The sequence below is a fragment of the Apium graveolens genome, chromosome 5 (genome assembly GCF_009905375.1).
Source record: "Apium graveolens cultivar Ventura chromosome 5, ASM990537v1, whole genome shotgun sequence".
In the NCBI taxonomy this organism is placed as follows: domain Eukaryota; kingdom Viridiplantae; phylum Streptophyta; class Magnoliopsida; order Apiales; family Apiaceae; genus Apium; species Apium graveolens.
In genome coordinates, this window is record NC_133651.1 from 10,653,928 (window position 1) to 10,668,754 (window position 14,827).

Sequence of the window (14,827 nt, forward strand, 5' to 3'; positions counted from 1 at the left end):
TCAATGGTCGACTTATTATCGATGAACAACGTTACTGGACCAATACGTTCACCTGTAATCTGATTCAGAACATTTCTTACCCAAATTCCTTGACATGCTGCTGCTGTGGCAGCCATAAGTTCGGCTTCGCATGATGATAAAGCTACAACCCTTTGTTTCTGAGACACCCACGATATTAAACTCTCATTCAAGTAGTAGGCCATACCACCGGTGCTCCTCCTGTCGTCTATCACTCCTCCTAAATCACTGTCAGAGAATCCCGTGATTACATTATTTCCACTGTTCTGAGCATAAATCAAACCATATTGCAGCGTTCCTTTGACATAACGTAATATTCTCTTCACTGCACTTAAATGAATCATTGTTGGGCGTTCCATATATCGGCTCACAACTCCAACAGAAAATGCTATATCTGGACGAGTGTTTACTAAATAACGTAAACCTCCAACCATCCTCTTATACGCTGTTGCATCGACTGGACGCCCCTTCTCATCTTTCGAAATTTGCTCCTTTGGATCCATCGGGTACTTAGTGGGATTGCAGTCATTCATCCCTGCTTTTTCAAGTAGTTTCTCAGCATATCCTGATTGTTTCAACTCAATATACTCAGCTTCTTGTCTTACTTCAATTCCCAGATAGTAGCTAAGCTTGCCCAGATCCATCATTTCGAACTTCCTTCCCATTTGTTGCTTGAATTCCTCGATCCTTTGCATATCTGCAGCAGTAATCAAAATATCGTCTACATAGATAGCAATTATCAAACAATTATTTTCTTTCCCCCTTGTGTACACAGCATTTTCATAGGGACAGCGGGTGAAACCCAAGCTTTTAAGACAGTGATTCAACTTTGCATACCAAGCACGCGGTGCTTGTCTCAGACCATATAATGCTTTCACCAATTTATACACTAAATGTTCCTTCTCATTTTTTTCAAAACCTTCCGGTTGGGCGACAAAAACATCTTCAGCTATCTCCCCGTTTAAGAAAGCCGTTTTCACATCCATATGATGGACTTGCCAGGAATTTTTTGCTGCAAGAGCCAATAATAATCGCACGGTTTCAAGACGAGTGACAGGAGCAAATACCTCTTCGTAATCGACTCCGTGTTCCTGAGCATATCCTTTGGCTACGAGACGAGCCTTGTGCTTCACTATATTACCAGCTGCATCCTTTTTCAGTTTAAATATCCATTTCAAGCCAATCATTTTCTGTCCTGCAGGTAGCTCCGTGAGCTTCCATGTGCCATTTTTCTCAATCGACTCAATTTCAGCTTCCATTGCCCTTTTCAAACATTTATCTTTTAAGGCTTCTTTGTAGTTTGCAGGCTCCTCTGTGCCCATTAGATACAGCTCTTCCTCTAGGACCACTTCTTCCGTATCATTATAGACATCACTGAGTCTGCGAACTCTCCTGGGCTCTGTGCTATCATCATAATTGTCTGCATTCAGTCTTGAAGTTACCGAAGTCTGTGAAAGTGGAGTGACCAGTGTTGATGTCGGGATAGAATTACTCGAAATTGGCGTCCTTGAATCGTATTCATCACTGGTTGCTGTAGAGTAGTGCCTCTCAACACTAGTTTCATACAAGTTGCCTTCCATCCCAACACTCTCCTGATCAAAATCAGCAGCAAAAGGAAATACTACTTCAGTTTCAATATCTTCAGTTCCATTAGACCATGACCAACATTTTCCTTCTTCGAAGACCACATCCTTGCTCACATAAATTTTATTTTCATCCGGGCTGAATAATCTGTAGCCTTTAGTACCGGGTTCTCTTCCTAGATTCACCACAGGCATACTCCGATCATCCAGTTTTTTCATCCCTGGACTTGGAATTCTCATATGACCTAAGCAACCAAGCACCCTGATATGAGACACATCAGGTTTTCTTTCGGACCATGCCTCGTATGGTGTCATACCTGTTAACGCTCTTGTTGGGAGTCTATTGAGTACATATACGGCATGCCTTACTGCCTCTCCCCAAAGCATAGTTGGCATCCCCTTTTCTTTCAAGAAACTTTTTACCATTTCCATCACCGTTCTGTTCCCCCGCTCAACCACCCCGTTCTGTTGTGGTGTGTACGGAGTAGTATAGTGTCGAGTTATTCCCATCTCCTCACAATAATTTTTAAAGTCATTTGACATGAATTCACCTCCCCTATCTGTCCTTAACACCTTAATCCTTCGTTTATCCCCGTCTTCAACCAGAGCCTTAAACCGTTTAAATGCCTCTAAAGCTTCACTCTTGTTCTCAAGAAGGTATACCCACATGACCCGACTATAATCATCCACAAGTAACATGAAATACTTTCTCCCAGATGCTGTTGTCGGAGTAATGGGACCACATAAATCTGCATGAACAAGCTCTAGGACCTTCTTTGCACTAAAATTTGAACGACTTGGCACACTCCTTTTCACTTGCTTCGCCATAAGGCATCCAGTACACTTCTCCTGCGGTTGTGCAACCCTTGGCAGTCCCCTCACCATATTCTCCTTAAACATCAATGCCAATGCTTGGTAATTCACATGACCCATACGAGAATGCCATAATTTTGACACATGATCCAACTTAGACAATAAACATTCTGAGTTTTCTGTTTCAATAATTAATTTATACAAACGATTCTGAGATCTCTTGACTTTCATGAGGAGTTTTTCATTTTTATCAAACACCCACATATGTTCTCCTCTAATTACAACCTTATTTCCTTCTTCTGTCAATTACCCAATACTAATAATGTTACTTCTAAGATTGGGAATAAAATATACCTCACTAAGGACTCGTTCCTGACCATCCTTGCATTTCATAACAATTGAGCCTCTTCCTTTAATTTCAACAGTCGACCCATCCCCAAACTTTACTCGACCTGTGATCTGTTCATCAAGCACGTGGAATTTTGATTTTTGCCCAGTCATATGATTGCTGGCGCCATTATCTAAATACCACATATTCGACTCTAGCTGTTTGCTCTCGTTGTTAGTTATCAATCGTGGCCTTACATCCTTTTCCTCCAACTGCAATAACTCCTTCTCTGGTTTGTCAAATTTTTCCAACAGCAATGCCGGCTCATCATCTTCTATTTGAGCCAGATTGGACTCTTGTTTTTGTTCCCTGTGTTTCTTTGGCTTGCGACACTCAGCAGCAAAATGTCCGTACAAGCTGCAATTAAAATATCGGACTCGACTCTTATCACGAGCCTTTACAAATATTGTATGTCCATCATTTGTTTTGGCGTTACGTTTCATCCACTCCTCTCATGTAAGAAGCAGCTTGCCTTCACCAGCCTCCCTCTTTTGCCACTCTTCTTCTGTGAGCATCAATTTTCCTTCACTTGAATCAACCTTTCCTTTAACTCTTTCTTCATGAGCCTTTAACGAACCCACAGCTTCTTCAACTATCATCGTGTCAAGGTTACCAAATTGTTCCAGTATTGACGTGATCTGTAAGAATCTTGACGGTACAGCACGCAACATTTTCTTCACAATATATGATTCCTGCATTTCCTCCCCAAGAGCTCGAATATTCGTTACGAGCCCATTGAGTTTCATGTAGAAATCATCAAGTTGATCCGAGTCTTTCATACACAGAGCCTCGAATTCAGCCTTCAGTGTCTGAACTCTAGCTTGTTTCACCTTCTCAGCTCCCTGGCAGAGAGTTTTAATAGCTTCCCAAGCCCCTTTTGCTGTCTTCTTCTCAGCGATGGACAGCAAAATATCCTCAGGGATACCCTGATACACCATTGCCAAAGCAATATTATCTGTCTTCTCATCAACTGCTTTCTTTGGATCACTTGGTTCTACAGCGCCCCACACTACTTGAGCTTACATAAAGACCCTCATTTTAAGAGACCACGCTGTATAATTACCTCTGGCCAGCATCGGATAAGTCAGTCCGAAAGATCCTCCATTCACCTTGTTTAAATCCACAGTAGACATGTCTGAGTCTTCTCCCGTACCCTGTGAGCTCTGATACCACGTATTGCATACAAATATATTATCTGTTTATATGAAACTGGTAAGTAGAACTGCTCAGTAAGTGTCAAAAGACTTGATCTTATTCATTGACTGATACTTGACATAAATAAGAAAGTACAAAGCAACTGAACAACTAGAAAATAGGACCACCTCTAGCTGATCTCCTAAACTGACTCCACTACTAACTTGAAAACAGAACTCCTACAAATACTGCATAAAACCAGCATGGCCAGGTCATGAAAAGAACGGACATAACTAAATAAAAAACACAAGTTGATTTATTTAGACACTAAAGTTTGAGATTAAACCCAACACCTTTCTGGTAAAAATGAATCTGGCTCAACTCCCCTAAAAGCATAGATTACGGATAATAAGCGCACTCTTAGGCTGTAGCTGAACATAATCCTGTACAACTTAGTGCACCTGAACCAAAATTGAACAAAGGGTTTTACGTTGATGACAGAATTTCTTAGCCCCGGTTCTAAGAAATTATACCGGGGGTAAGAAATTATACATATATATACAAAAACCTATGAGATTGATTGCTTTTTTGACAAAAGAATTATAATTGGTGTTACCATGTTACACAACATTTAGTACAAAATTAGATACAAAATTACAAAATTTAAAATGAAAAAAAAATCAGAATTTGCTTAGTGAGAAGTGATTATATAAATGGATTATTTGTTATGTAATATATAGATCATAATTCATAAACAAGGCGAGGTCAAGCCAAGTCAAGTTCTAAGTGTAAATGAGTTGTGCTTTAGTATGGCTTCGCTTTAAAATTTGTTTGATCTCGCCTAGTTTGTGAACTCTAGCCAACCGTATGGATAACAATATATATATATATATATATTAGTGATATAATCAATGTTTCATATTAAATTATTTTATCAAAATATTTAATTTTTTTCTGAAATTCTTGAAATGTCACCCAAACAAATAAATATTGACATTAATATGGGTGGATCATGAAATAATATTTTTTAAAAATTGAAATTATCAAAAATCATGTGTTAATTTACGACGGAATCCGTCATAAATTATTATCTGCAAAAAATTTGAGAAAAGTCAAATTTACCGTCAAAATTTTGGGAAACAATTTAAATTTCCCTCTTTGATAACTTACGACGAATTTTAATTTTCGTCGTAAATTGGATGTTCCAATATTTTCAGTCACAAATATTTCGTCATAAATTTAGATGAAATATTTTTTTTATATTTATTTCAAGTTAAAAGTTTAATAAAAATATTTAACTTACGACGAAATGTTCAAATCGTCGGAACTTCAAATGATTTTTATTTTCCCTCCAAAAAATTGGGAAAAAGTTAAATTTCCCTCTTTGATAATTTACGACGAATTTCAATTTCCGTCGTAAATTTTAATAAAAATAATTAACTTACGACGAAATGTTTAAATTGTCGCAACTTCAAATAATTTTTATTTTTGTTTAATCATGTCGTCCAGAATTTTATTAATAAAATACTAAATTTACGACGGTTTTGGGTTTCGTCATAAATAATTACGACGTTTTACATTTTTCCGTCGTAAGTTTGGCGCGCATTTTTTCCGTCGTAAGTTGGGCGTCGTAATTGGCCTATTTTATTGTAGTGAACATATTTTTTTGATAGTTTCTGATGAGAGTTGAACATTTTGTAAGTTAATATTAAAATTATTGACGTACGGCAACTTATCACTCAATTCAATTAATTTGGGACGTATTTAATAATCTAACTGGTTTGAACTATTTTTCAGAAATAAAAATCTAAAATTAGGACAATAATAAGCGTTCAAAATAAACCAGTAAATGCTGAAATAGCCAATGTTCACTGTGCACCAGTAGAATGCACACCTGTAGATGTTCAAGACACTGCACCTTAAAATTGAAAAGTTTGTCATTAAGTGTTGATGCCGCACCATCAACTCTTAGAAGGTGTGGGATGATACTCCACATGCAACTTTTAAAGTACATGAACTCCTAAGCAGTAGTAAACTTTATTTTAAAGTTAACCATATGTAGGACTTGGTATCTTTTAACAATCCTAACTTAAATTTAATGGCAGAGAAGTAATGGGTTAGGCAAGGCAACAAAAGCAAATCAAACATATCTAAATTAGATTATTCTATATTAAAATGTAAATCGAGTATAGTTTGTATATTTAAAATTTAGTCTTTGCATTTATTGATACTCATGTTTAGATGAATTGTTTGTTGCCTTTTAAATTGTTGTTCGTATTTGGTCCCTCTACTGTCAATAATGTTTATGCATTTAAAGATTGATGAGTTCCTATGATTGATGAGTATCGTTGAAAGTGGAACTTAGTTCCTAGAAGCAACATGTTTCTATAAAATGCGAGCCTAACAAGACTGCAATTATTTGTGTACATTGAACTTACAATTGATGCTAATATTTTATAATTTAATAGTTATTCTTTTCTAACTAAATTTATTAATTTGCATATTAATCTTAAGTGTCACTGTTTATAAAAATTAGTATATCACTATAAAAATAAAACCATAAAGTTGTATTTAATATATTATAAAATTATAAATTATTATTCAAGTATTAAAAAGTTAATTGAGGTAACTTTATTCCTTGTCTGTTGTAAAAATAAATTCAGAATTAATATATATGTTTATATATATTTAATTTTTTAATTTAATATTTAAATAATATATAGGATATTCTAGTAAAAACCGTTAGCAAAAAATTATAACATATGTTTTAATGTAGATTGATTTTACCCACCATGAAGAAATTATCTACAATGTACATTTTAGAAATATATATGTAGTCCCATAATTTACATGAATGAAAGTTGGATTTTAGATTTTTTTGGCAAGTTTACGGTTATCTATTTTTTAGTATGAAATGATTTGTTATAAGAACGATTTAATTTTGACTATTACAATAAATATTTTCAAAATTAATAATTATTTGAGATTAATGAAAAAAATTGATTAGAGTATGATATAAATTGAGTTTTCAATTAATCATATATATTATGACTTTTCTTATTTTTTTTTAAGAATATAATTGTTTTGCAGCATATGTGTAATTTAAGATTTGGAAAAAAAATACATCTTTCCTTGAATATAAAGTAAATTTCGTCAACAAACGAATATAAATTAAAATAACTACATTGATTTAAAAATATATATTTGAACAAATATATTTAAACTCAGTCAATAACTTAATATTTGTCTCTTTTAATGGTAGTAATATTATCATATTATAAATATTTTTAAAACATATCGTACTTTTTTTAAAACATATCGTACTTTTTGACAGGAAATATATTTTACATAAGAATAATAAATTTAAACAAAATAATGTTGCATATAAATTATAATTCCAAAGTGTGAATTTATAGAAATATTTCCATATTATTAATATTCAAAAGTCTTCATTTAATTTTTCAAAATATTATTTATATTTTTCTAAAATTAAAGTCATACAATACAGAAATAATTTTACACTTTTTCAGATATCCTTATTTTTATTCACAAAATTAGAATAAAGTGAGTTTCTGATTAATATATACAAAACTTTCCAATCATGAAAATTAACTAATGATGTGTATATTATAATTATAATTATAAAAATATAAATATTAATTATTTTGTATTGTTCAAATTTCACAAATTTCAAGCATAATTTTGGTGAAGTACGCTTATATATTTGTTAATGCTAGACATTACTTATTTAATTTTTCAATATTTAATAAGTTAAAATTTTATTTTATTAGATAACATAAAACCTTTTCACGTGATAGATAACTAGTGTAAAATAATGGAATTTTTGCATAAATACCTAAATTGGCTCTTGAGATGAAATTTTTTGCAAAAAATTTGTCAAATTGATGCAAAGTATGAAATGAGCATAATGGGAGAACTAACTTACTTTTTTGGTTTACAAGTTAAGCAAGTTAGTGATGGAATATTCATTAGTCAAACCAAATATATTTATGATCTTTTGAAGAAGTTTGATCTAATGGATTGCACATCTGCAAAAACTCCCATAGTCACTGCAACTAAACTTAAATTAAATACTGCTGAAAAATCTGTGGATATTTTAAGCTATAGGGGCATGGTTAGCTCACTTTTATATTTAACAACTAGTAGGTCAGATATAATATTTGCTACTTGTCTTTGTGCTAGATTTTAGGCTGATCCTAGAAAATCCCATAGTTATTAAGAGAATTTTCAGATATCTCAAGGGCACAGCAAAACTTGGCAGTTGTTACCCTAGAGATTCTGGTTTTGATCTAACTGGTTATTCAGATGGTTGTAAGATTGATAGGAAAAGTACAACACAAATTTCTAGAAAATAAGCTAGTATCCTGGTTCAGTAAAAAGCAAAATTCAGTTTCTACTTCTACAACTGAAGCTGAGTATATTGCTGCTGGTAGTTATTGTGCATAGATTCCATGGATGAAAAATCAACTGTTGGACTATGGTCTGCAAGTGAACAAAATTCCTATTTTATGTGATAACACAAGTGCAATTGCCATCACTGAAAATATAGTACAACATTCAAGAACAAAGCACATAGACATCAAGTACCACTTCATAAGGGAACATGTGATAAATGGTACCGTGGAACTTCATTTTGTTCCAAGTGAGAAGCAGCTTGCAGATATCTTTACCAAGCCACTTGATGAATCAACCTTTACTAGGTTGGTAAGTGAGTTAAGTATGCTTAATTATTCTTAAATTATTTCTGATAATTTTGCATGTTGTAATGCAGCCAGAAACTTAATTGATTTTTCTATTTTGAATGAAAATTTGGCTAAGTCAAAATTTTCATCTCGACAGATGTTCATTATCCATCGAGTTTGATCATCCGTCGAAATATAATAGCCTGGTAAAAAATAATTACTTTTCTGGATTATTTTATACCCGACAGATAATTGCTTTATTTTCATCCGTCGAATTATCTACATCTTAGCCGTTAAAAGTACTGAACATTATCCATCAAATATACTTACAGTCTGTAAGTATATCACGACGGATAATTGACAGAATTTGGACAGTTTATTTTATTTTTAAACCGCTATTTTGGGCAATTCTCATTGGATCTTTAATTTTTATCCTATTTTATTTGAGAGTACATAAAAGCCTAACTTCAGTTTATTTTTGCTTTTATCTCTCCCTACTGTAATTAATTGTCCTCTTCTCTCTACAAATTTCCTTGATTTAACAATGGCACCAGTAGTAAAAATCATGTCTCAGTCTGGATTCATATATGAGAAGAACAACTTTGTGGCATTAGTGAACAAAGAGATTCCAGCATCTGAGGATTATCAAAAAATGATGGATATTGTGAATGGATGCAACCTTAGCTAAGCCATGCTGTAATCACCCACAATCTACTATGAAGTTGTGGAAGAGATGTGGACTACTGCTGTGTACCAAGCAACTAAAAAAATCATCACTCTCTCCATTAAAGGTAAAGAACATTGCATTAACAGTGATATTATCAAAGCATGCTTTAAAATTGTTACGTGCTAATGCTCAATAATCAGGAGGAGCTCAGGATATGACTGTTTTGGATGTCATCGGGATTTGATGTGCCATCAGGATTTGATGCATCATAAGTATCTGCAGAACATTAGCATCTGAAGATAGTCTGTTGTGAAGATTAAGTTTGTTCCTTATTTTTAGGGATGGATATTTGTTCGTTTTGAGTGATAGGACTTTGTGTATTCAGTTGAAGATATGTATCATTTTCTGTTAGTAATTGATAATGCATATCCTAGACTGATTTATAGCAGGTGTGTATTATATAAACACAGTTTAGGTCATCACATAGTGATTAACTCGAGCATTGTACAACCTAGCAGCTCTCAAAAATATCAATATTTCTTGAGAGAATTTGTAACAGTTTTTATCAAAAATATAAAGAACTGGTATATTTTTATACTTGTTCAAAATGTTTATACAACTGTATCCAACCCCCGTTAAATAGTTGTATCATTACTGGGCAACAATTGGTATCAGAGCAAGCTCATAAATTTACAATCAGAAGCGATCTAAACATGTCTTTGAACAAGTATGAAAGTATTAAAATCCCTATTCTGAAAAAGGCTGAATATCCTACATGGAAGGTGAAGATGCTCATGCACCTGGAGGCTACAGGTCCAGACTATCTCGACGTAATCAATGATGGACCCTACATCCAACAAAACTGGTGTCTGCAACTCCTACTATTGCTGAACACTATCAGTTGAAGGAGAAGAGTGAGTGGATACCAGAAGAGAATGTAGTTGTGCTGAAAGATGCAAAGGTAAGAAACATTTTGCATAACTGTCTTGATTCTGTGATGTCAAACAGGGTTATAGCCTACAAGACTGCCAAGGAGATCTGAGATGCTCTTGAAACTCAATGTCAAGGAACTATGGGCATCAAGAAGAACAGAAGAGTTGTTCTAATTCAAGAATATGAACATTTTGAGGCCAAACCTGATAAAAGTCTCACTGACATCTATGACGGGTTTCTCACCCTTCTCAACAACCTATCCTTAGTGGGAAAAGTGTATGATCGGGAGGATTCAAACACTAAGTTTCTGAGAGCCTTGAATGAGGAATGGGAGACTTAGACTTCAATCATACAACATCAGTATGGTTTGGAATTAATCACCCAATATGATGTTTATGGCTTGCTGAGAACTCATGATCTGAAAGTTCAACAAAGGAAAGAGAGGGAAAGCAACAAGGAAAAATCAGTTGCTTTGAAAGTGAATGTTAAAGCTTCAAAACAAAGGTCAGTTGAAGCTGCAAGGAAAAAGAACAATCTTCCAGAATCAGATACTGATGATTCATCATCAAATCCTGATGATGATACTGATTCTGAAACTGATGAGAACCTGACAAATTCTGATGTCATGCAAATGGTTGCATTGCTAGTTAAGGGCTTCAAGAGGATGCAATTCAGGAAGTCTTAGAAGAATAGAAACTTCAGGAAAAAGTTTACTGGAGGATAAAGGAAGTCATCAGGAAGAAGAGAAGGGAAGGACTCTAAAGCTGGAAAAATCGACAAATCAAAAATTAAGTGCTACAAGTGTGATGAACCTGGTCACTTTGCTACAGAGTGCAAAAAGACAAAGCATGAAAAATGGAAGAATAAGGCCTTAATTACATCAATCAAGGATTAAATGGACTCCACTGATTCGGAAAATGAAGAAGCATGCTATGCACTGATGGCTAGCTTTGATGCTCCTGCTTCTTCTGATTCTAAGGTATCAACTTCTTTCTTCTCTTTTGATACTGAAGATATATTTGAACTGAAATCTATTCTTAAGTCTCTTCATGGAAATTTTAAAAATAAGAATTTGGAAAATAATAGCCTGTTAACTGAAAATCAAATCTTAAAGTCTAGGAATGATCAGTTAGAGTATGACTTAGTAAATCAGATTGAAGCTCAGAAAGAATGTGAGAAAGCTAAACATACAATAAGGATACTAGAAGCTAAGTATAGTATGTTGGAAAATGAATTAGAAAATGAGAGGAAAACTCTTAAAGCCTAAACTAATTCAGGCAAAAAGGTTCATGAGATGATCTCTAAGAAAAACTGGAAAGAATGTCTTGGTTATGTACATGGAATTAAGGATATTGACACTGAAAATAAAACTACCCTTAAGACTCCTGTAAAGTTTATCTCTTCAGAAGCTGATGAACCCAAATCTACCTTTGAAAAGGGTTCAACATCAGGTTCCAAAGAAAAGTCAATAAGTGATAAATATCAAAGAAAGGAAAACAAGGAAATCATTAAGACTGTTAAGAAAGAAAGGAATATAGGACTTTTGTCTAAAAGAAAATTGAAAAAGAAATTATATAAGGTTACTCAGAAACCTCAAGTTAAAAGTCCTAAAAGGAACAGAAATGGTAAGCATGGTATTTCTAAGGATTCTAATTATAAGTTTGTTCCCAATGTTCCTAGAAAAACCTTTTTTAACACTGGAAATACTAATCATCTTGCCATTGATTGCATGAGGAGTAAGAAAATGAAAACTGTTATTCCTGAGTCTGATGTTAGTGGTAGATCAGTATTTTATAAACCACAAAATCCTTCTTTTCATTTTGGTAGTAGTTGGCATTCGATTTACACATGTAGTTCCTATCATAAGCTGTATCACAACTATATTATGAACCTTTGCCTAAATTCAATAAAACTTCTTGTGTACTCAATTCTTTTAATTCTACTAAATCTACTTCTGACAAGACAAATCCTGACAAAGGAAAAACTGTCAGAAGTACTTCTGAATCAAAAGGCTTAAGTTGTCTAAAAAGAGGGCCCAACAAGTATGGGTCCTTATAAATCCTTCTAATTAATTTCTCTTCTGACTGCAGGGTAACAGGAAAAACACTCTTGTCTTGGATAGTGGATGTGTAGGACATATGACTGGAAATAAATCCCTGCTGTCAGAGTTTGAGAATTAGGCTGGCCCAGATGTATCTTATGGAGATGGAAATGTAGGACACACTCTGCGATATGGCAACTTGATAATTGGAAAGGTAGCAATAGAGAATGTTGCTCTGGTGGAAGGACTGAAGCATAATCTTCTAAGCATCAGTCAAATCACTGACAGTGGTTATCATGTAGTGTTCCATGACTCTCACTATGAAGTGGTTCACAAAAAGTCAAAGAAGATTGTCTTGATATGATATAGACATGGAAATATGTATAAAGCAAGGATACATGAAAGTCTTGAGCAAAAAGCTACTTGCCTTATCTCAAAGGCATCAGTAGATGAAAGCTGGAATTGGCATAAGAAGCTCTCACATTTCAACTTTGATTCAATCAATGAACTTGCCAAGAAGGAGCTAGTAAGAGGATTACCAAATATGCTATACTCATCTGATGGTCTTTGTGATGCTTGTCAAAACTCTAAGCAAAGAAGAGTATCTTTCCAAAGCAAAACAGAGTTCTCCATCACTGAACCATATCACATATTACACGTGGATCTCTTTGGACCAGTGAACATAATGTCTATCAACAAGAAAAGGTATACACTTGTAATTGTTGATGATTTCACTAGATACACTTGGGTTTATTTTCTACACAAGAATGATGAAACTCCAGAAATTATTTTGCACCATATAAGGCAAATTAAGAATGGATCCCCCCACAAAGTGAAAATTCTAAGAAGTGATAATGACACTAAGTTCAAGAACTCAAAGATGGAGGAAGTCTGCAAGTACAAAGGCATACAACAACAATTCTCATTTCCTGGTACACCTCAACAAAATGGTGTTGTTGAGAGAAAGAACAGAACCCGAATTGAAGCTGGCAGAACTCTGCTGGAAGAAGCAAAACTACCCACTTATTTATGTGCTGAAGCGGTAAACACAACATGTTATACTCAGAATATCACAGTGATAAACAGACATGGTGTTACTCCTTATCAGATACTAAAAGAAAAGAAGCCCAGTCTCAAACATCTTAATGTATTTGGATGTAAGTGATTTGTTTTGAGAACTCATAGTGATCAGCTAGGGAAGTTTAAATCAAAAGCTGATGAAAGAATCTTTGTTGGTTATTCACCATCAAGAGCATACAGGGTTTTCAATCTGAGAACAAATACTATAGTTATCTCCATAAATGTATTTTTTGATGATAAGAAGATTCCTGGTTTTGAAGAGGCCTCTCATGAAAGTCTAATCTTTGCAAATAAAAATGCATTGTTGGAATGTGGATCAAACTCTAATGAACTATCAAATCCTGATGATCCAAATCCTGATACTCCTTCAGATTCTGGAGATGATCATTGTACTAATGAACCTGCACATGTTGAGGGGGAGCAACATCAAGGTTCAGCTGATGATACTAACATTAAAGAATCAACTCAAGGTTATTCTCAATCTGGTCATTTAGAATCCAATGCTGATTCAATATCAGATGGACATGATTCAAGTCCCAAGACTTCATCAGGAGATAACATCACAGATTCAAGGGGAGCCTCAAATGCATTTGATGAGGCATACAATTCAGGGTAGCATCTAGCTCCAGAAGGACACTTCCTAGTGTCCGAAAATGGACTAAAGATCATACTCCTGATCTAATCATTGGAAATCCTGATGAAGGTGTAAAGACAAGGAGTGCAACTCAAAATGAATGTTTGTATCAAAATCTAGTTTCAAAAGAAGAGCCAAAGAAAGTAGAAGATGGACTCAAGGATGCAGATTGGGTCATAGCTATGCAAGAAGAGTTAAATGAGTTCGAAAGAAATGAAGTTTGGAAGCTGGTGCCTAGACCTAAGAACAGGTCAATTGTGGGTACAAAGTGGGTCTTTAGAAATAAGACTGATTCTGATGGAACAATAATAAGAAACAAGGCAAGATTGGTGGCTAAAAGATATTCTCAACAGGAAGACATTGACTATGATGAAACATTTACTCCTGTTGCTAGGCTGGAAGCAATTAGAATTTTCTTGGCATATATTGCACACAAGAAATTTAAAGTCTTTCAGATGGATGTCAAGAGTGCATTTCTCAATGGAGAACTTGAAGAGGAAGTCTATGTTGAACAGCCACCAGGTTTTATGGATCCTAAACATCGTGATTATGTTTATAGACTTGACAAAGCACTCTATGGACTAAAGCAAGCACCTAGGGCATGGTATGAGACCCTTGCTCAGTTTCTACTGAAAAGTGGATTCAAAAGAGGTATTAAGGTAAAGATCTGCTTTTAGTTCAAATTTATGTGGATGATATCATTTTTGGATCAACTAATCAAAAAATGTGTGATAAGTTCTCAAAGATGATGCAATAAAGATATCAAATGAGCATGATGAGAGAGATGAGTTACTTCTTGGGATTGCAAATTAAACAGACTAGTAATAGTATCT

The 14,827-nt window shown here is 34.4% G+C and overlaps 1 protein-coding gene across 1 annotated transcript; it reads right to left on the reverse strand.

Annotated features, from left to right (window-relative positions):
- Positions 1-3,254: 3,254 nt before the first annotated feature.
- Positions 3,255-3,935, reverse strand: LOC141659792 (uncharacterized). The gene is made up of 2 exons (XM_074466719.1): positions 3,866-3,935; positions 3,255-3,820 (listed from the first exon to the last, which is right to left on the reverse strand). The coding sequence occupies exons 1-2, from the start codon at positions 3,933-3,935 to the stop codon at positions 3,255-3,257; spliced, it is 636 nt and encodes a 211-aa protein (XP_074322820.1).
- Positions 3,936-14,827: the final 10,892 nt, after the last annotated feature.

Coding starts and splice junctions, on each gene's coding strand:
- LOC141659792 (XM_074466719.1), bottom strand. CDS start 3,935: ATGTCTACTGTGGATTTAAACAAGGTGAATGGAGGATCTTTCGGACTG. Junction 3,821..3,865: donor TTATCCGATGCTGGCCAGAG/GTAATTATACAG, acceptor TCTTTATGTAAG/CTCAAGTAGTGTGGGGCGCT.